Raw genomic sequence first — 23,407 nt, forward strand, 5'->3', positions numbered from 1 at the left:
TTTTTCTTGATCAGTAAGTCTAAACTCTGCTATTAACACCATCTATCAGGTTCTCATGATGACATTGCAAGCAATGCCAGAACTAGAGCCCAGGTGGCTATGACTCAACAACTGGGTATCACTGGCAGAAAGAAAGAAATCTGAGGTTTCAAAATGGAATGAGAAAGGAAATGAAGGCCACTTTCCCCTTAATCCACAATGAATGAAGTATTGATACTGGGACTCACCTGGTGCAAGAATGAAGAAACAGCTGGATTTTATTTGTTCCTTTTGCCTGCTCCTTAGAACAATGGAACCTGCACTAACCAGCTTCACAAAGAGCTTTGATTGATGGCAGCTTTTCAGATATCTCTGTGGCTTAGTCTTATCTTGTTTGGTATCTCTATTGTTTCTGAACTGTAAACACCAAAGGAAGGACCCATTCAAAATGCAAGTACTAGGCTTATTCACACGACTCAAGATATTCTTTTCCAAAGTTCAGTAATAGAATGTGTCATAAAGACATCAAAATCTGGTAGACTTGATTTTAAAATTTGATTCATGACTGTCTTGACTGTCTTGTTTCGCCCACGTGGAAGAAGCCCATACTCATTCTCCTCTGTGTTTTCCTACATTGTTTTCAATTGTTTAGCTTTGGGGTGATTCTGCCCAGCTTTTAAGACCCCCAAGTGATCCCTGAGCATAGCCCAGAACTGCCAGAAAGAGTGGCTTCTGAAGTATTTGTCAGTAAGGGGTGTTGACTAGAAGAGCAATCAGGTAGGTATCAAAAAACTGCTTGGAATTTTCTGTAGCTGCAATGCAAGCCTGACTTGAGTAAATCTATCTGAGGTATCCAGACAGACAGGCAATATTTCCATCCATGCAGAGTCATAGACTGACATACATTTTGAGGTCTTTTCATATTCCAGCCATTGCATTAGGTACTTCATGTACATTTGCTTGCTTAGGAGAACTTCGAAATCTTAGGTCTCATTAAGAGTCTTTGATCATTTACCCACATGCATGCATACTCACACACAAACACACACAAAAAGCACTGGACTGGACTGCCTTTGAGTTGAATGCTGATCTTCAGATAACCCCTCGTCTGCATTTTTACCACCCAGATTTCAACTGGTTAAACTTTGTGTCTGTTTCACCTGCTAGAAAATTATTGAGCAATAATGATTTTAGATAACAATTTTAAAAGAATCTGTATATCTCTAATTCCAAAAATTTAAAAACTATTCATACCCATGGGGAAGATGTTTCCCTTACAATTATGTATTCTTTGTAACGTCACCCTTGTAGAACAAAATTCCTTTCTCTTTTTTTTTGAGACAGGGTCTTGCTCTGTCACCCAGGATGGAATGCAGTGGAGTGATCTCAGCTCACTGCAACTTTTGTCTCCTGGGTTCAAGTGATTCTCATGCCTCAGCCTCCAAAGTAGCTGGGATTACAGGATCATGCCACCACACATGGCTAATTTTTGTATTTTTAGTAGAGAGAGATTTTCACCATGTTGGCCAGGCTGATCTCAAACTCCTTGCCTCAAGCGACATCCCGCCTCGGCTTCCCAAAGTGTGGGGATTGCAGGTGTGAGCCACCATGCCCAGCCCAAAATTTCTTTGTAGTGTCACCTTAAATATCTCTATGGATGAAACAGAAACTTGCTCAATCTGTTACCTCATTTTTGTTCTGAAGTCTTGAATAATAAGATACCAGGTTTATGAAGCAATATATGAGTTGTTTGGAACACAATGAAACTCTGTTTATTGTATGCAACTTCAGATAAGCTAAATAAGGATTTAAACTAACACTCCTTTTTGTTTGTATATTTGCTATCGCTAGGACTTCCTTTTTCAATTTAAAGATTGTGTCTTATGTGGGAGATCCATTCTAACCAAGCAAAATGTCTAGCAGACTACAAAGGATTTAGCTTGTCTTGTTTGTTTACATAACTGAGTTGAGTATTGGACTATTAAATCTTGCATAACATTATTTTGATTAAAAGTAACTGGTTCAACTTGTTGCATGATAAGAATGAAACTTGTAAATATAATGCATTTATTCATGAGAAATGTTCATGTTTCATGTAAAACTTTCTTTTAAAAAATAAAACTTTAAAATATCTTAGTGCTGCTTTTACCTTAATATAATGAAGGAATAGTCTCCCCTGCAGCAGAGGTTGAAAATTAAACTACTCCCAGCATAAAAAAAGTCTGATTTGTTTATCAAATGGGACAAAGCTTATAACTGCAGGAGCTGGAGAGGTCTTATTTCCACACTTAGTTTCCAATCAGAAACAACCAATAACTATGCTATCCTAGCACTTTGGGAGGCCAAGGCTGGTGGATCACTTGAAGTCAGGAGTTTGAGACCACCCTGGCCAACATGGTGAAACCCCGTCTCTAGTAAAAATGCAAAAATTAGCCGGGCGTGGTGGCGCACGCCTGTAATCACAGCTGCTTGGGAGGCTGAGGCATGAAAATCCCTTGAACCTGGGAGGTGGAATTTGCAGTGATCCCAGATCGTAGCACTGCACTCCAGCCTGGGCAATAGAGTGAGACTCTGTCTCAAAAAAAAAAAAAAAAAGCTGATGACATCATTTAACAAAAGGTTGGGTTCCTTAACGTTACTGACATCACATCAGCCTGGTACTGACCTACTGGCCCTGTATCTTATCCTTGCTCTTACTGGTCTATTCTTGTTAATTCCAAAGTGAGGAAGTTGTTTCAGTGTATTCATTACCGCTTTTCCCCTCCAAATCTATACTTCAGAGGTTGTGCAAAGCTCCAAATTTTCCATTCCAACAAATCTTACGGTCTTTTTGCCTCCCTCTGTAGGAAAGGAGGTTATTCTATTTTTCCTGGACACATTAAATGGTGTGACTTGTTTCCCACTGTTCCATTTACACAATCTATGAAACATTCAAAGTATCTGTATCTCAAGTGAAAACAGAAATTCAATTGTACCAAAATTTCCATCAGGGCATTTTATAATAAGTTAAAGATTTTTCTATTACTTTTTACTTACTAGTATAATAGTGTGTTAGAAAAAGCAATTCGGTGAATATACTACAAAATTATCAAAATTTTAGTGCTTAAAAAACGTAATTTCTTTAATGTAACTATCAGAATTTGAGGTAACTATATTATTTTGTCAAGCTTATAGGTAATATTTGAATGGCGTATTTAAGCCTATGGATACCAAAAAATGGTGACTAAAAGCACACAAAATCTTGGGAAGCACTTTTTTCATATGACCTTTTGTTGCATATCATGATTTATAAGAGAACTGTATTTGGTCACTTCCCTGGGAAACACTCTCTAAGATTTGTGCACTGAGATTACACACTGGAAATTTCTTTCGGAGGCCCCTCTAAGTCAGTGCTGTGAGTGAAGGGAGTAATTTTAGCAGAGGAAGGATCTGAACTGTGATGTCTGCACAGACGCACACAAAACAAGGCAGAAAACTGAACCTCTCCCAAAGGAAGCTCTGGAGCTAACATCAGAGCTGTCCTGCTTTGAAGCAAGGGCAGAAAATTCTGCACTCCCTCACTTCCCCCAACCCACCCACAGCTGCAGACTCGTAGAAGGAGGCCATCCTTGGGCAAGGTAGCCTAAGATAATTCACGGAGAAGGACTCAGATGAGAATCTCTGACTGCCAATGCTTCCAGCAGCTGGGAAATGAGTGTCCCAGCTGTGAAGGTAACATCTGGATGGAGCACCCCAGTATCCACTCTAACATTCAAAGGAAAACAAACTGGGTAGACAAGTGGTTTGGTTCATAAGCCCAGGGGATTCACTGCTCTGCATTAAATCCTTCTCTGCCTTCCTTCTGGGAACCACGAGATTGTCTCCATAAAGTCCATCAGCTATTTTAGCCACTTTTTTTTTTTTTGAGACAGAGTCTCACTCTGTTGCCCAGGCTGGCGTGCAGTGGTGCCATCTTGGCTCCCTGCAGCCTCTGCCTTCTGGGTTCAAGTGATACTCCTGCCTCAGCCTCCCAAATAGCTGGGATTCCAAGTGCGCACCACCATGCCGGGCTAATATTTGCATTTTTCAGTAGAGACAGGGTTTCACCACGTTGGCCAGGCTGGTCTCAAACTCCTGACCTCAAGTGATCCGCCCACCTCGGCCTCCCAAAGTGCTGGTATTACAGGTGTAAGCAACCACGCTTGGCCTATTTTAGCCCCTTTTCTAATCTAGCCCCTCCTACTGTCATGAAATAGAACAAATGCAAACTAAGTTAGCAGGCCACATCCCAGGGAGGCTGGTAGAAGACATGAGACTACTGGGAGAGAGACAAAAGGATGGTTTATTTTTCACAGCTATACAGTAGCTGGGACTTCTGCACTTCTGTTGGTTCCCCACTCCCCAGTTCCCACAGGACAATGCAAAGAGGGCCAGAAGACACGTGCAGACACAGCAGTCATGATGTGGTAGAGGAAACTTGAAGGTAGGGAACTCGGACTTTTTAAACTAGGCACTAAGCATGCCTGCCCTTTGCTTCAGAGACAGTGCCATCTCTATCTTCCAAGACTATTTGCTATATAAGCATTCTTGAAGATATAGCCCGGAACATAGACGGCTAGTGCCTCTTTTAGCAAAATGGAGATATTTAGAAACACAAGAGACCCATGAAGAATTTCCACCAGCAGCTTCCGCCTCATCAGCTGCCACAGAGAGAGAGAGAGCTGTACACCGTAGTGAGTTTAGTGAGCGCATGCCCTAAGGCCAGCTGCTCGAATTTCAGTACTGGTTCTATTACTCCTAGGAATGTGACTTGAGGCAAGTTCCTTAACCTCTGTAAGCCTTAGCTTACTCATCTGTGAAATGGAAATAGTAATAGTACCTATGGCCTATGGGTAGTGTAATCATACACCGAGATAAGCCACATGAAATGGCTGGCATGTGGTAATCAGGTGCCGAGTAAATGGTAATCCTGTTATTACAGTAGACTGGACACAGACCAACTGCCTGGTTATTTTCCCCAAGCAGTAACAGAAATAGGAAAAAAGGTGTTTGAAGGTTTTAGCTAACAGAGAAGTGGCTGACCGCTCATAAGACTCTCTGCAGGCCCTCCTTCACCTTGCGTGTGTGTTTAAGTTCCTGCCCCTGCACTCCACAACCATGCGTTTTCACTCAGGTTTGGCCTCAGTAAGGCAGACAGCTGTTTGCGTTTCACATACTGTGACTCGAGTAGTTCCATAAGCCTCGGTGACCTGAAGTGTTCCTCTGGCAGCCAGCGGTAAATCTCTTGCTCAATCTCCTTTTAACTCCTCAAACTTAGAAGCCAAGCTGACATAATCCTTATCTGTGGGCTCAGCCCCACCACAGCGGCCTGAGCTAATCCTACTCTTGCAAAGAAGAAACACAAAGATCTCTGGTTTTTTTTTTTTTTTTTTTTGACAGGGTCTCACTCCGTTGCCCAGGCTAGAATGCAGTTGCACAGTCATGGCTCACTGCAGCCTCAAACTCCTGGGCTCAAGCAGTCCTCCCACCTCAGCCTCCTGAGTAGCTGGGACTACAGGCATGTGCCACCACACCCAGCTAATTTTAAAATTTTTTGTAGAGACAGAGTCTGGCTATGTTTCTCAGGCTCATCTTGAACTCCTGGCCTCAGGTAATCCTCCAGCTTCGGTCTCCCAAAATGCTAGGATTTACAAGCGTAAGTCACCACACCCGGCCTACTCATCAGTTTTAAGTGCCAAGTTTTTTCTCACTGAGGGAGCATATTATCCTGTGGTAGCTGCCAGGGCCTGGAATTACATTTTAAGCCCAATTTGAATTGAATGGAAATGAGACCTAATCTCCCGCTCCAAGGCAGTCGCTTAAGGAACGTATTTTAAAGAGGAGACACTTTTCTTTCAACATCATCACTTTCTCCAAACATGACAAAATCACATATCAAAACGAAATCTCGAGTTCAAGTTGTCTGTAGAGCTTTGTTGTGTTGTAGCAGGGATATAGTAAATCTCACAGGCTTTGACAGGTGGTTAGGTAGTAAGATATCTTTCAGAAGGGATTTAGTTATTCCTTTTCTGTGAAGTCTGGTCTCTAAAATTTTTGCTACAAATACTCTGTCTCTCAGTTTTATAATGACATAAACGTATATCAGAAAATATCTAAAGCAGGCTGGGCGTGGTGGCTTATGCCTGTAATCCCAGCACTTTGGAAGGTCAAGGCGGGCGGATCACCTGAGGTCAGGGGTTTGAGACCAGCCTGGTCAACATGGTGAAACACCGTCTCTACTAAAAAAAAATAGCCAGGCATGGTGGCTAGTGCCTGTAATCCCAGCTACTTGGGAGGCTGAGGCAGAAGAATTGCTTGAACCTGGGAGGCAGAGGTTGCAGTGAGCCAAGATTGCACCACTGCATTCCAGCCTGGGCAACAAGAGCGAAACTCTGTCTCAAAAAAAAAAAGAGTTAATAGATAAATAGATGATAGAGATTTTGCTTTTTTAAACCTCTTCATCCACTGTAATAGACTACATGGTTTGTTAAAGGGGTAAGTATTATCTTTTCATCTCAACCCACATTTCATTCCGAATATTAATGGTTATTCCTAGAATCCTCTTTTTCCCATCCCTGAAAAGCAAATATACTCATATTCTTTGTTTTGGCGAAGGTCTTTATTATAGTCATAAAGGATAATGGATTTATCTAATTCCATCGTTTTTGCTAACCAAAGTTATAAAGTTTTAATTCTACCTAGATGTTGCCAGTCAGAGTATAATGTGTCTTCAACCTAAATTATCAGAAAGTACATAAAAACTTGGCTTCATAATTCTCATGATAATTTAGGTTATTGGTTTAATCCACCAAAAATACCCTCTGAACTTACAAACTGAAGCATACTATACCTGTTTCCTTTCGTGTTTTAGGTACTATGATAAGTTACCAGTAATTTATAAAAGAATGAACAAAAAAGCCACAATCTCTTTCAAGTGCTTCTAATTATTTTCAAAATACAAATGTTAAATATTTTTTATTTTTAAGGTACTATTTAGTTTTCCTTTTGTTACTTTTCCAAATTTAAAAAATTTTTTTTTTATTTTGAGATAATTGTAGATTCACATGCAATTATAATAAATAATACAGAGGTATCTCATGTACTTTTTAACCTAGTTTCTCCCAGTGATAACATCTTGTAAAACTGTAGTACAATATCAGAGCCAGGAAATTGACACTAATATAATCCACTGATCTTATTCAGATTTCCCAGTTTTTCCTGTATTCCTTTGTGTGTATGTGTTTATTTCTATGCATAAATGTTCTATTTTTTTCTTTCATTAAGTTTTCAACCATCAGACCTCATTTGTGTTTCTGCTTCTGGAAATAGGAGATAGAGATTTTAGCTACAGCAATCAGAATCCACCCTGGAGTGTGCTGTTTTCCTGTGATAGCAAGAAAATGTTCCATTTGAAAACTGCTCCACAAAGAATCATCAGAAACCACAGAAAACAAATGATGGTGTTGGCGGCTTTTCTGTACAACTCAGTCTTTTATTTCAGAACTCTATATGCTAAAAGGGCAGGATTCTCTCTCATCTCCTCCTTCCTTTTTTTTCTGTTTGTTTTTAACAGACAAAGCAAAAACAGACTTTGGAAAAATCACAACTAAAGTAAATCTATTCTTTGGAGAGTTATATGTGGATGATTAACTTAAGAGAAAACTGGTTAATGGCAAGTACTAAAAGATCTGATCTTTCTAATGAACACATCTAAAAAAACTTACAAAATGGAAGGTTGTTTATTCTTTAATGCAAACTTGAAAAACACAAGATTATAAAACGTCTTGGGGAATAAAAATAAAGAACTCATTCCCTATAAACAGTTGTAGTGCTTTCTTACATCTCAGAGAGTGTCCTCACCTCAATACAAATACACAGACAGCACACACATACACACAGACATGCACCCACATTCATACCCACACACATACACACCCACATACACATGCACGCACACACCAAGAGCTCAAATACGAAAGGCGAAATCAAACACCCCAGAGAGGGTGGTGATTCTGCCAAACTGCAGATACTGTAGCTCTTACAATAAATGGGGGGGAAAAGGATTGTTGTTGGCAAAGCATGGAGGACAGTGATTATTTTCTCAGGAAAAAAAGGTTAGATGTCATATTTTCCTCTGTTTTAACACAAATGACTGAACATTTAGAAAAACAAGATGCTTAAATCTTGTTAGGATAGAGTAATCTCATCTCATGTTAGCTTAAGAGTAAAACCCCAATTCTGCTTACCCCAGAATTTTTTCCATAAGGGCACGTCATTATCACTTGATAGACTTTTCCCACCAGGCTCTTTTCTTTCCACGCTTTCTGAAGTAGATATGCTTGAGAGGAAAAAAGGAGGGAGACATACTGAAAAAAGGAAAGGGTTGAGAGTGAAACACATAAAACTGCCCATTTGAACTGTTTGTTCATCTTTGAATAATCTGAGAATTTATGCAGCATAGTCTATGAGTATTATCTACAGAAAGCAGACCACAAGGGCGATCACAGACCTGCTCAATGATGGAGTTTCACCAGGGATCCAGGCCGAATACCCTCTCACAGGGCCACCTCCTGATCTTTAGTTCTGTGAGCCTTTGCTGTTTCGTGCTAGAGCTTTTAGTTGAAAGTAAAATGAAAGAAGTCCTCAGACTTCATGAATTCCAGGTGTCTGGGAAGTGGGACTGGCAACATTTTTTCCTCCCACCATAAAGAAGTTCTCTAGTCGGACAAAGTATTCTGAAGCTTCTCTGTTCAGACCCGGGTGTTCTGAAACCCACTGAGAGGTTCACAGGATGGAAGCAAATGAGGTCAGTGGATTCTCTCTTTGCACTCAGAAAAGAACACCCTGCTGGGCGCCGGGTCACAAAAGGCACGCTCTGAAGTGGCTCCACGCTGCCCTAGAGCATGGGTGGCAGAGATACTGCATCAGCAAAGAAACCGTGTGAAAATCGAAATTTGTCAGCAGGAGGTCATTCCGCATTAATAATGAAACAGATAAACCTTTAAAAACCATCCGTTCCTTTTAATTCAGAAGCACATGATAGAGGCAGCAATTTATAAGCCAACCAAATTGTTTTGCAGTTAGGCAGACGTGAGGCCTTTCCTGATCGTTGCAAAGCCAAGCATAACCTGATGGTTGGTTGCCACATGGGATGTGGGAGCCAGAGGCCCCGGCTTTCCTCTGGCCCTGGAGCAAACTGGCTGGCGGATGAGATGGGCCTGTTTCTGATTAGCCCAGTTCACCTAGTTCCAAAGAGGACTGGCTCCTCCTAGATCTGGCAGCATAATTCATGAGACGCATGGATTTTGAAAAGCACCCCAGAGCAGCACTCAGAAGAAAGGTCTCCAACAGTGAAGTCTTCCTAAGGAGAAAACGGAGGAGACAAGCACCCCTTTCTCCACATACTGCACCCACTTTGGATGATTCGGCTTCTGGTCTGAAAGACGTGGATTAGTGGCTCGCCTTTGAGTTAGAAATTTCCTTAAGTCATTTGCATTCATTTACTGGGGCACTTAAGCCAAATTGATCTGACCAATACATCAAAGCTATGGCCTCCTCAGTTACAGAGACATACCAGCTGAAAATCATCAATCTCGTCAACTGTCGGGAGCCTTAGCTAGTGTTCAGAATCAGAGGCTAGGTTTACGCTTATTTCTGTCCCGCAGGCTGGACACACGCTCCCAGGATGCCAGGCCAGGAGCGGCATTCCAGGGCAGGGGCTGTTTAATGTCAGCAAGGGGTCAGGAGGGCAGGCCACTGCATTCTGACAGCTAAACCACTGGTCTCTTCTGTCTTAGGATTTTCATTCATGTTCCCGAGCAATCGCGCCTCTAGGAAACTGGCAATCTCTCTTTGAAGCTGCGGCGGGCAAATGCCTGCACACCTGCCCGTACACACACACACACACACACGCACTCCTACATGTATACATATGCGTTCAGAAAACTCTCTGCTAGTCTACAGTCTTCAGAGTTAATATCTGATCATTCATTGAAGGGGCTTGCTGATCACATTCTTGTTTCCTTGAAAATGTATTAAAAATGTACATTTTTTCCACTGATTATTCTCAGATAAGCATGTGATTTGCAAAAGTACTTAATGCTACAGGAAGCTTTATAAATGCTCAAACACACTAATAAAAAATTCTGATTTCAGTCTTAAATAGAAAGTGTAGTATAGTGGTTAACTATTTAGGAACAGGAACTGGACACTCTGGGTTCAAAGCTAATTCTGCCATTTATTACAGATAGAGATGTAATTTTGGCCAGCCTGCTTGTTATCAAGTTACCTTGTGCCTTGATTTTCTCATTTTTAGAAAGGGGCTAATATTAACAGTACCTACCTTATACAGCTATTATAATAAGAAGATTAAATGAGTTAATACAGACAAACAGCTTAGAACAGTGCCTGGCACATAGTAAGTAGCTAATGAATGTTGCTGTCCAGGCTATCACTATTATTATTATTGACTAATGTGCTCTACAAGCAGGCTCCTGCAGACACACTTAAGTAACAATTCACTGTTATTTATTTATTTATTTATTTATTTATTTATTTATTGAGGTGGAGTTTCGCTCTTGTTGCCCAGGCTGGAGTGCAATGGTGCCATCTCAACTCACTGCAACCTTGTCCTCCCGGGTTCGAATGATTCTCCTGTCTCAGCATCCTGAGTAGCTGGGATTACAGGTGCGTGCCACCGCACCCGGCTAATTTTTTTGTATTTTTAGTAGAGACGGGGTTTCGCCATGTTGGCCAGGCTGGTTTTGAACTCCTGACCTCAAATGATCCACTTACCTTGGCCTCCCGAAGTGCTGGGATTACAGGCATGAGCCAGCGTGCCGGGGTCACAATTCACTGTTTATATCATTACACTATTTTCAAACTATAATCGCATCCATTATCCTATTCAAATCCTTATCACAGCCTTCCAACAAGTGTGCTGATCATGGGATCTGCATCTACTCACTGCAGAAAATTAATCTCAGAGAGGATAACTTATTTGTTCATGGACAGAAAGCAATTTTCTGAGTCATAACCTTGGGGCCAGCCCTCTTCCAATAACACTGAATTCTTCAACACCTGAATACTCTGCTGTTAATGTAAATTATAATTTTAAATTTTATTTACTTTATAGTCTTCTGGGATGTCTTCTTGGACTCACAAAGGCAAATTATTACTATTTTTCATGTAAACCGGAAAAAGTTCCTAGTAGAATTTGTGCATCCAGGTAGAGCCATGAGTTTCAAACAGTGGGCCACCATCCTTTAGTGGATAATGAAATCAATTTAGTATATTATAACCAGAATTTTTAAAGAAAAATGAAATATGATAGAATAGAAAATAACAGAGTGCAATATTATTTTGTGAAGCTCCTGTCTGAGTTAATTTTTTCTTTGCATGTGTGTATACTAGGTTGTAATTTAAAATGTAAATCATTTTTTAAAATGTATTCTTCCACACCCACTAGGATGGCTATAATTTTTTTAAAAAACAGAAAATAACAAGTGTTGGTGAGGATGTGAAGAAACTGGAATCCTTGTACATAGGTGGTGGGGATGTAAAATGGTGTGGCTGCTGTTGAAAACAGTCTGGCAGTTCCTCAAACAGTTAAACACAGAATTATCATATGACCCTCCTGGGTATACACCCACAAGAATTAAAAACAGGCATTCAAACAAATACTTGTACATAAAAGTTCACAATAGCCAAAAGTTGGAAACAAATCAAATGTTATCAACAGGGGAATGAATACACGAATATGGTGTATCCATTCAGTGGAATAGTATTCAGCCATAATGTGGATGAACCTTGAAAACATTTTGCTGAGTGAAAGAAGCCAGACACAAAAACTCACATATTGTATGATTCCGTTTATGTGAAACGTTTGGAATAGGGACATCAATAGAGACAGAAGGCAGATGAGCGGTTGTCAGGAGCTGGGGGGCTCAGGAAATGGGCAGTAATAGCTTACTAGGAATGAGGTGTCCTTTAAGGGTGATGAGAATGTTTTGTTAATAGAACCAGAGAGATGGTGGTTGCACAACACTGTGAATGCACTGAATGCCACCGAATTATACACTTTACAATAGTTAATTTTATCTTACATGATCTTCACCTCAAATGGAAAAAAAAAACCCACCAAATTTCCTCTTCTAGGTCATAGTCAAAAGAATTTGAAATCCATTGAAATGGAGGGTCATGTTCGGTCAGGTGGCCTGTCTTCTCAGCACAGAACTACGATGGTCTCCATCAGTTTCCACCCTGCAGGAGAGAGCAGAGCACCTTCCTTCTTCAGCTCCCATGCCTGCCCTGACTCTGCTTAAGGAAGGGGAGCTGGATTTTAAGAAGAGCTACTACCTATCTTGGATTTTCTCAAGAGCTGAGAGGAATCATAGATTCTTCCCATCTGGAGAGAAACATGAAACGACAGACAGCAGATGATCTAGAGACAGGGGTCTGGAACATAAAGTCAGACCTAGACTCAAACCCCAGTCCTACCACAGACTTAATCCATGACCTTGGGCAAATAATGTATCCCTCAGTTTCTTCGTGTGCTAACTTTGCATTGTTGTTAACAACAATTAAATGAGATAATGCATGTGAAGCTCACAAAGCATAACAGGTGCTTAATAAACAGCAGCTGCTACTATTATAATTAATATTATGCCAATATTTCAACGATTCTAAGCCTCACATCTTTACATGTTTTAACATCTCCAAAGTCAGAACACATCTTGTAACTGGAAACAATTCATAGTTTAATTGGTCTCATTTAAAAATCTTTCTTAGTGGTACATCTTACAATCGATAGCATTTTGGATTTGATTAAATACAGTATTTGGATAAAAGTGCTCTAGAATAGTGGGTCTCAACCCTATAAAACCAAATGCTTCCTTTTAACCATAATTATTTTGCAATGCCTCTTTACCAAACTGAAGTAAGATTTATAGTTCACATAACCAACCTAAACACAGAGGTTAAAACCATCAATATACTACTCTGACGGTCATACACATAAAGAACAAAAAGTAATTTACACTAAAGAATTACACATGTCAATGTGTAAAAGCTTAGGCATAATTACACCAAAGGGTATAGTGAAGTAGGTAGATATTTTATGCATATGTAAAATCACTCCCAATGTAAAAACTACAAAAATCAGGCTGAATCTGAGTGTTGTACTGATGACTCATGAACTCAAACACGTGATTAACATTGATGATGTCATTTTCTGGAATAGTAAATAACTCTTGATAAGTTCTGAATGAAACAATCTTCTCTGAAAAAATTTAGTGTATATTACACTATACAAAAAATATACCTTGTGACTACACATAAAATAAAGTTCCAGGTTCAGATAATTAAATACAGATTTTTCACTTGCACATGAAGTCTTGGATCATATTCAAGAATTATGAGTACAGGCCAGGAGTGATTTTTTACATCTGTAATTTCAGCACTTTTGGAGGGCAAGGAGGGAGGCTCGCTTGAGCCCAGGACATTGGCGCTGCAGCAAACAATGATTGCACCACTGCACTCCAGGCTGAGTGACAGAATGAAACTTTGTCTCTCAAAAAAAAAAAAAAAAAAATTCCTTGGTACAAGGGACTTTCCCATACATAGCCAAATGCCTACAATTCTGTCCCACAAATGCCAGTTTACCCCCTAATTGTGGCAACCAAAAATGACTCCACCCATATTTCTAAAGCAGATCCTAGGGTCAATATAGCTTCTGTTGAGAGCCACTGTTCTCAGACTGGTGCCCTGCCTAAATGGCACTCTGCAAGTCACAATGCAGAAAGCCAGATCCTTTAAATATGAAAGGGCCGCTTCTGTGCTGCATAGTGAATAAAAACTAAATTAAATTTGCTATGTATGAAACTGCAAGACCTTTCCAACCCTTCAACTTAACTCCCACCCACCCCATACATGCCTGAAGAGCAGAAAAATGAAGCTCTAAGTAGGGGAATTCAAAAGTTCCTGCCACTGTCCTACCCTCTTGGGGACTCCATAGCCATACAGGTCACACTGGATAACAAAATCTTCTTCATTTACTCCGTCACCTTATAAAGTTAAGGCATCGTGAAGATAAAATAAGGTAGCTGTTGCTGAAAGCATCAGAAAACTCTACCACATTTTATAAATGTTACCTAGTGTTTTTATCACTAGCCAAAAATGTGAGTGTGGAAAAAATTTTAAATAAAACAAAAGGTAGTATACGATACACCAAACTGATGCGATGGTCAGTGAACTCCTGTTAATATCGTTCTCACACAATTTGAGTGGTTCTTTAGGCAATATTTCCTTGGTTTGCTGAAAACCTTACAAAGTGGTGTGACCAACTTTGCCAATTAAGAAAATAACTCTAGCTTGTAAATTATCAAAGTGAAAGTTATGAAGATAAGTTGGGGACTAAGAAAACACTACCTCACAGAATCCTGGCAATAGCATATTTTTCACTCAATAAGGAAAAACATATGCCAGTGACTAGGATGCTAGAGAAAATAATTTAGTAGTGGTTCTTTTTCAAATCCGGTAGCTCTTACTTTAAGTCTGCTAACTCTTCCTTAATCCTCAATAATATGGAGATCCAAGTAACCAGATGGCTTTTCTGTTTTTGTTGGTTTTATTCCTGCTGTTAATAAACACTTGTCTCATTAGAAAGAAAAGGTATGCTGCTTACAGGTGGCTATATGGATAGTCTTAAAAGGATTGATAGATTATTTTGCAAAAATCTGCACTAATCCTAAAATAATTAGTAACTACTAATACAACTCCCACAAAAATTAAGGGAAATTTTTTTGTTCAGAATTTGACAACAGTGAAAATAAAGACTAAAGTAAGAGATAACTAAATGTTTTAATTCACACCTTTCTAAATATCAAAAGATACACCAGAGAGAGAGAGAGAGAGAGAGAGAGAGAGAGCAAATAAAATGTCAAGGACATATATTTATATTTGACATAAAAATAAAGCTGTGTAAACAGTGTTTTCTTATATTTAAAAAACAACAATGGAACAAACCAATACAAATAAAATAAAACAGTTGAAATGGTTACCTATAGGAGGAGGGAAGAAACAGTTGGAGGAGACAGAGATGAATACTAAATTTCTTAAATATGCTTTGGAATCATGCAGATATTTTATATACTATTACACTAAATTTAGCTCAATCAAAGCAAAAATGTAAATCCTCAAAGTAAATGATATAGTTTGGACGGTTTGTCCCCTCCAAATCTCACGTTGAAATGTGATCACTAATGTTGGAGCTGGGGCCTAGTGGGAGGTTATTGGGTCATGGGGGTGGATCTCTCATGAATGGCTTGGTGCCATCCCTTTGGTGATAAGTGGGTTCTCCTGTTCTCGCTCAGTTAGTTCACACAAGATCTGGTCATTTAAGAGTCTGGGACCTCTTCCTTTTCTCTCTCTTGCTTCCTCTTTTGCCATGTGATATGTCAGCTCCCTCTTCACCATCTGCCATGATCATAAGCTTGCTGAGGCCTCACCACAAGCAGATGCCAGCACCATACTTCCTGTGAAGCCTGCAGAACTGTGAGCCCAAACAAACCTCTTTTCTTTATAAAAGTATCCAGCCTCAGGTATTCCTTTATAGCAATGCAAACATGCTGACACAGAAAATTGGTACCAAGGAGTGGAGTGTTGCTATAAGATACCTGAAAATGTGGCGGCAGCTTGGAACTGGGTAACAGGCAGAGGTTGGAAGAGTTTGGAGGGTTCAGAAGAAGACAGGAAGATGAAAGAATGTTAATCTTCTTAGAGACGTGTTAAGTGGTCGTGACCAAAATGATGATAGTGATATGGACAGTGAAGGCCAGGCTGACAGGTCTCAGGTGGAAACAAGAAACTTATTGGGAACTGGAGCAAAGGTCACCCACGTTACACCCTAGCAAATAATTTGGCTGCATTGTGTCCATGCCCTAGGGATCTGTGGAAGTTCCAACTTACAAGTGATGACCTGGGGTACCTGACAGAAGAAATGTCTAAGCAGCAAAGCATTCAAGAGGTGATCTGGCTGCATCTAACAGCCTACCATCAAATATGGGGGCAAGGAAATGACTTAAATTTGGAACTTATATTTAAAAGGGAAGCAAAGTGTAAAAATTTAGAAAAGTCACAACCTGGCCACATGATAGAGAAGGAAACAGCATTTTCAGGGAAGAAATTCAAGCAGGCTGTGGAATAACCACTTGCTAGAGAGATTGGCATAACTAAAAGGGAGCCAAGTGCTAATATCCAAGACAATGGGGAAAAGCCTGGAAGGCATTTCAGAGACCTTAGAGATAGCCCTTCTCATCACAGGCCCAGAGACCTAAGAGGAAAGAATGGTTTCAGGGGCCAGGCCTGGTCCCAGCTGCTCTGCTCAGCCTGGAGACACTGTTCACTGCATCCCAGCAGCTCTGCTTTCAGCCTTCACTCAAGGACCCCAGATATAGCTTAAGCTGCTGCTTCAGAGGGCCCAAGCCATAAGAGTTGGCAGCTTCCACATGGTGTCAAGTCTGCAGGCACACAGAATGCAAGCCTGAAGGAGGCTGGACAGCTTCCTTGTAGATTTCAGAGGATGCATCAGAAAGCCCAGGCAGAAGCCTGCCACAAGGGCAGAAAGACTCACTAGGGCAGTGCTGAGGGGAAATGTGAGGTTGGAGCTCCCACACAGAGTCCTCACCAGGGCACTGCCTAGTGGAGCTTTGTGGGGGGCCACTGCCTGCCAGTCCCAAGAATGGTAGAGCCACTGGTAGCTTGCACCCTGTACCTGAAAGGCTGTTGGCACTCAACTCCAGTCCACAAGAGTGGCCACAGGGGCAGACTGCCCAAGGCCTTGAGAGCCCACTCCTTGCACCAGTGTGCCCTGGATGAGGGACATGGAGTCATAGATTATTTTGTTTTGGGTTTTTTTCATATACATTTTATTTTCTTTCTTTTTTTTTTCATAAAATATTTCAGGGAAAAGGATTATTTTGGAGCTTTAAAGTTTAATGTCTGCCCTGCTGGGTTTTGGACTTGTCTGGGTTTTGAACTTGCTCCTTTCTTTTGGCTGATTTCTCCCTTTTTGAATGGGAATGTTTATCCAGTGCCTGTACCACAACTGTATCTTGGAAATAACATGTTTTGATTTTACGGGCTCATAGGTGAAAGGAACTTACCTTGAGTCTCAGGTAAGATTTTGGATTTTGGACTTTTAAGTTGATACTTGGAATGAGTTAAGACTTTGGGAGACTATTGGAAAGGGAATATTGTATTTTGTGATGTGAGGACATGAGACGTGGGGTGGGAGGCAGGAATGGAATTACATGGTTTGGGTGTGTGTCCTCTACAAATCTCATGTTGAAATGTGAACCCCAGTGATGGAGGTGGAGCATAGTGGGTGGTATTGGATCACGGGGGCAGATCCGTCATGAATGCCTTAGTGCCATCCCCTTAGTGATGAGTGATTTCATGCTCAGTTAGTTCATGCAAAAACTGCTGGTTTAAAGAGCCTGGGACCTTCCCCTTCTCTCTCTTCCTCCCTGTCTTGCCATGTGATATGCTTACTCTCCCTTTTCCTTTTGTCATGATTGGAAGCTTCCACCAGGATCAGAGGCTGATACTATGCTTTGGCCTGCAGAACCACAAGCCAAAATAAACCTCTTTTCTTTATAAATTACCCAGTTTCAGGGATTCTTTTATAGCAATGCAAAAGGACTAATACAGTTATATATAATATCAAACAATGAACTAAGAATCTGGTTCATGGCATAACCAGACAGAAAACAATACTTAGTGACTTTTCTTTGAATAATTCTAGTAGGCCATACTTTAAGTAAAATAAGAATAACTAATAATAATAGAATAATTTAAAAACTTCTTCTAGTAATCATATTGTTGGTGGGATTGTTTGTGGTGTTGTTCTGTTATTGTATGTATAATGTGAGACAGGGTAAATTAGTAATTATATTTCTATTTTTGAATACTGAGATTTTTGGTGTGGGAGACATAAGGTAAAAATATAGGATTGATTAATTGCTAAATTTAAAGTGGGAGTGTCAGTATGAACCCCTGATATATTGTATCTTTAAAAAAAACATATTTCCCAGTTCTGCTTGCTGAAAGACTTAGAAACAATGATCAATCCAATAACAATGGACACTCATAGATCCCAGATTGTGTTCTCTATGTATCACATCTAACTGAAAGGAGTCAGGGCTTGGAACATCTTTTCTTTTCTTTCTTCTTCTTCTTCTTTTTTTGATATGGAGTCTCGCTCTGTTGCCCAGGCTGGAGTGTAGTGGCACAATCTCAGCTCACTGCAACCTCTGCCTCCCAGGTTCAAGCGATTCTCCTGCCTCAGCCTCCCGAGTAGCTGGGACTACAGGCATGTGCCACCGTGCATGGCTAATTTTTTGTATTTTTAGTAGAGACAGGGTTTCACTTATTAGCCAGGATGGTCTCGATCTCTTGACCTCATGATCTGCCCGCCTCAGCCTCCCAAAGTGTTGGGATTACAGGCGTGAGCCACTGTGCCCGGCCAGAACATTTTTTCAAACCAGATATCAAACAATCTATTGAATATTACTAGGATCATATCAAAAGGACTCAGTTTATAAATTAAATAAACTTTATGGGCTAACTATAGGGCACTTTGAGCATCAATAATTATAATGCACTGGATTAAAACATATCAAGTATGTTAAGTGTTTGGTTGTGTTTAAAGACATCAGGGAACCCGCTTATTTTGAAAACTAATAATTAAAGGGAAAGAATCAAGAATTTATCCTGTCTTTCCAATATCAGTTTTATCTCAAAGAATCAAATAGTTGTTGAGAGAAGTGTCTCTTTGTAGAACTATTCCACCTGATAAATAATGATGGAATGATAAGATATCATCATTTTGCAAACTCTAGTAGATTAATAAATCTAGGCAATAATTATCAATGTAGCTAACATCATACAGACAGTCAACCAGATATTATTTATCTCCAGATGGATGTATACAGTACTATCTATGAAGAATTCTTGGGAAGAAAACAAACTGAAATCTAATCAAGCTTTTAGACATTAAATACCATTTCACAGGAAGTACAAGAGAGGAAGGAGCAGATCTGTTCAATGACACCATGGGATGCAATTAGCAAATCCACATTGTGGGAAACTCTGCAGGACAAACAACCCAGTTTATGAGAGAAGGGGTGGAGGTGGGGAGGAGTGTGAGAGCCTGTAAATAAAAGGAGACTTCAATGACTCATTCATCAGAGGCTATGTATGAACAAAACAATCGAACTATACAAGACATATATGTACAATGAGGGAGGTCTGAATACTGACAAGCTGTTTGACAATATTGTGAAATTGCTCTTTGACGGGTAGTTATTGGTATTGTGCTTATGTTAAAAAGGGAAGTGCTCACGCCTGTAATCCTAGCACTTTGGGAGGCCGAGACGGGCGGATCACGAGGTCAGGAGATCGAAACCATCTTGGCTAACACGGTGAAACCCCGTTTCTACTAAAATTACAAAAAATTAGCCGGGCGTGTTGGCGGGCGCCTGTAGTCCCAGCTACTTGGGAGGCTGAGGCAGGAGAATGGCGTGAACCCGGGAGGCGGAGCTTGCAGTGAGCCGAGATCGCGCCACTGCACTCCAACCTGGGAGACACAGCGAGACTCCGTCTCAAAAAAAAAAAAAATAGGGAAGTGCTTGTTTTTTTAAAAACATACATAAGCACACATATGATGCACACATATTTCTCTGATATTCACAGATGATATAATGTGATGGGATGTCTGAAATTTGCTTCCAAATAATTCAGAGAGGAGGCAAGTGGTGTGTCAGAGTACAGAGGAAACAAGATTGGCCATGAGTTGATAATTATTGAAGCTAGGAGATGAATACATGTTGGTTTATTGTTTCAACTTTTGAACACATTTGGAATTTACCATAATGAAATTTTTTAAATCAAAACCAAAATATTATACGTAAAGCATTCCAAAAATAAACTACCAATAATTGTTAACTAAATGATAACAGAGCCTAAAATAGTCATAGGATAATATGATGGATTTTCAGGATGGGAGTCTTGAAGTGATAAACCATATGGTGCACAAAATTTATGCTTCTAAGGAAGACAGTGAAATCTTTGTTTATGTTAACTGTGTGCCTTTTTGAAAAAGTCATTTAGAAAAATCCTCAGAAAGCAACTAGAGAATTGAATACGCCAAAATTCATGACAAACTATGAAGCTGGACTTTTACCAAGTTACACATGCCTAAAGAAGATATACAATCTTCACTGTAGCCAAACTGACACTGGAAAATTAAGCTAGTCACTCAAATAGATAAAAAAAAGTGACATCTTGTGTTACATCTGCACCATCAAACGTTTTAAAAAATAGATACATTTATTTGTACAGTTTCCTTTTAAATTAATAGAGAAAACACAATGGAACTTAAATATGAACCCCTGACATAAATGTGTTCTAAGTCAAGAGAAGCTATTGCATTTCTGCAGATACAAGGGAGTCATTGATTCACCCAGCCCCGGTCAGCCAGCCAATCTCTTGAAAAGTGGCCATTAGAAGTGCATGAAGCTTATAAAGCAAAACCTCTGAAACAGTCCTCTGCATCGCTACTGAGATTTGCCAAATGAAACTTCTTTTAATAGTTCTTCCACATGCCAAAATAATTCCCCTGGGATATTAACTTACCCAGTTATGAGAAAGAAGAAAGAAGAGGATACCACAATTTACATTTATCCACAGAGTAACTTGGAAAACCATTAAGTGGTACCACGTGGGGATGATGACATGTCCACGTGAAGTGGCCTTTATGCCTTTTCATTTGTAAGAGACAGAACCATGGAAAGCACACTGAATTGGCATTTGGATACTTGATATAACGCCAAGATTCTACTACTTATTAGCTGTGCAACCTTGAGCTGTTCTGACTTGCCTCATTTATAAACTTAGGACTCCAGGAGTGGAAGAACAGAGTGATAAAGAAGTCTTGTTATTTCTCTTTATATGTTTGCCACAGGTTTTATGCCAGTGAGTTCAACCATGCTTGACTCAATTTTTCATCAATAACAGGAAATACATTAAATGCCCATTAATTTCCAACTACCGTATATGCAAAGTACTAGGATGCAAAGATAAGTAAGAAGTACTCCTTCTGGCTGGGCATGATGGCTCATGCCTGTAATCCCAACATTTTGGGAGGTTGAGGCAGGGGGATTGCTTGAGGACAGGAGTTCGAGGCCAGCCTGGGCCACATGGCCAGACTCTGTCGTACAAAAAATAAAAAATAAATAAAAGAGATAATAATCCTTCCCTGAAACCCGTCAGAGTTCACAAATGAGAGTGGTAAAAATACAGAATGCTTAAAGTGGTCTGATGTAGAAAGTGTTAGGACAGCACAGAAAGTCTCCTTGGAGTAGTGTTTATTTATATTGGACCTTTGAGAATGAGTAGACTGTTAACCAGCAGAGAACGGCAGAGAAGGATGAGGTGGGGAGAAAGGATAGTCAAGGCAAAGGAAAGACTGAGAGACAGAATTCAAGAAAATCTGAGGATATTGAACGGATATCCCAAAGTGGCTTACAGATAGGGAGATGAGACTGAAAATAGGTAGGTTGAGAAGAGACTGTTCAGGGCCAGTACCACCCTGCTGTGGAATTGGGCTTTGTCCTGTAGGCTCTTAGAGACCATCAGAGATTTTTCCACAAGGGAAGCCCATGATCAGTTTGTTGTTCCATTCAATTGACTGACTGATTGATCAATTGATTGACCTTCATTGACTGATCATCTGCTCTTGCCAGCCACTATGCCAACATGACCCTATTTTTCCCATTCAGAAAAAATATAGGCAGCTTTTTACAGAGCACTATGGGCATGGTTCCCCCATGCTACTAATTTTGATGAAATACAGCTAAAGTTGCTCTTAGTTTATGCAATTACTTTTTAGGATGGGTTTTTATTTTAGACCTTATGTGCACAAAATGCTAAGAAATCCTCCACCAGGTTATATATAGAAAGATTTGTTCATTGTATAATCCCTGCCTCCAGCTCTTTCAAACCATTAAGATTAATTTCATTTCTTGGGTAATATCCAATGTATTTGTTTTCTGAAAGGGTTCATGCAACTCCCAAATGTGTCTAACCTATTCCCTGAGAATACCTGGACTACCGTTGAAGAATCTTTCTTATTTAGAGCTAAGAAAGCCTGCAAGTTTCTAACATCTTTAAACACAGCACTTACTATGCAAGTCATCAGCTTCACGAAGATTACAAAGAAAGAAAAACAGGAGAAAGGTTGATTTCTCTCCCTGAGGGTTGACAGTCTAGGAGGAGAGGCTGCACAATCACAAATAAAATGATTGAAAACACTTTGCTAAAGATATTTTAAGAAGAAATTTGAAGGTGACATACTTGGAACAAACAAGTTCCCCAAAACAAGGTTTCAACATCTTTTTGGTGTTGTCTTTCCTAGAACATTGTGCCTCTATCAATGCTTTTAAGATAAAACTTGCCTGGGAGAAAAATTTTAACTATGATTTTACTTGGTAAACACTATTATTCTAAATTTGAGCTCATCATGCCTGCTCTGATATAAGCCTTTTTCTTCATCAAGAGCTAAGCTTGGGTACAGAAAATTACCTATTTTCTCCTGCTTTTTATGCAGTCATTTTGTCAGACACAAATTCCAAAATCAAAATCGTCTAGAGGGAGTAGTCAGCATAGCAGTTTACCCAGGATGATGAGAACGATGTGGAAATAAAAGGGGCAGCTCAATGTTCTCCCTACCCCTACTTGGGGCATTCATGCTCATAGGCATATAGAACCATGCATATAGGGCCATGCATATAGGGCCATGAAGACATGGTTTATAAACAGATAGTTCCGACCCACAATCCCTTACCTACAATCCCCAAATCTCCAAAATTCTAAACACCAAGAATTTTTCTAACTCATTTGGTGACATTTGACCTGAACTGATATTTGGATATATTATGTATTCCATTTAGTATGAATATATTTTGCTACAGAAATATAAATGTGTTTTATTATAGAGTGCTGCCCCACACTCACTCAGCCCAAGTATATGATTTATGTTTTATTTTATTATTTGAAAATTTGAAAAATTCTGGATGACCTGGAAAATTCTGTACTAGCAGTCATTTGAAGCACCTTTTATATGCAAGGTGCTCTACACACAGCATCTCATTCCAAGGTGCTCTACACGCAGCATCTCATTCCATTCTGACCCACGAAGGAGGTATTATTACTATTGCTGCATTAATGATAGGGAAACTGAGGCCTGGCAAAGTTAAGCAATTCATCCAAGATCCCATACCTAGCTAGTGAGGGAGCAAAGACCCAAACTCAGGCTGCTTGATTCCAAAGCTCAAGTTCATTTCACTCTATA

General features: G+C 39.9%; 1 protein-coding gene across 3 annotated transcripts in view; it reads right to left on the bottom strand.

Annotated features, from left to right (window-relative positions):
- The window catches only part of LOC101059842 (putative uncharacterized protein encoded by LINC01387), an 80,219-nt gene that overhangs the window by 24,698 nt on the left and 32,114 nt on the right, over positions 1 to 23,407 (bottom strand). The window contains exons 1-3 of one of the 3 annotated variants that reach the window (XM_063795962.1): positions 8,507 to 9,442; positions 8,244 to 8,335; positions 228 to 396 (exon numbers count right to left, since the gene is read on the bottom strand). The exons of 1 other annotated variant lie outside the window; for it this stretch is intronic. In XM_063795962.1, the coding sequence (XP_063652032.1) occupies positions 228 to 396; positions 8,244 to 8,273 (199 nt within the window). In that variant the 5' untranslated portion in view covers positions 8,274 to 8,335; positions 8,507 to 9,442. Of the gene's footprint in view, positions 1 to 227; positions 397 to 8,243; positions 8,364 to 8,506; positions 9,443 to 23,407 lie in introns of those variants that run through there. One more of the 3 variants, XR_010152031.1, reaches the window with a different exon arrangement.

The sequence above is a fragment of the Pan troglodytes genome, chromosome 17 (genome assembly GCF_028858775.2).
Source record: "Pan troglodytes isolate AG18354 chromosome 17, NHGRI_mPanTro3-v2.0_pri, whole genome shotgun sequence".
NCBI classification, from domain to species: Eukaryota; Metazoa; Chordata; class Mammalia; order Primates; family Hominidae; genus Pan; species Pan troglodytes.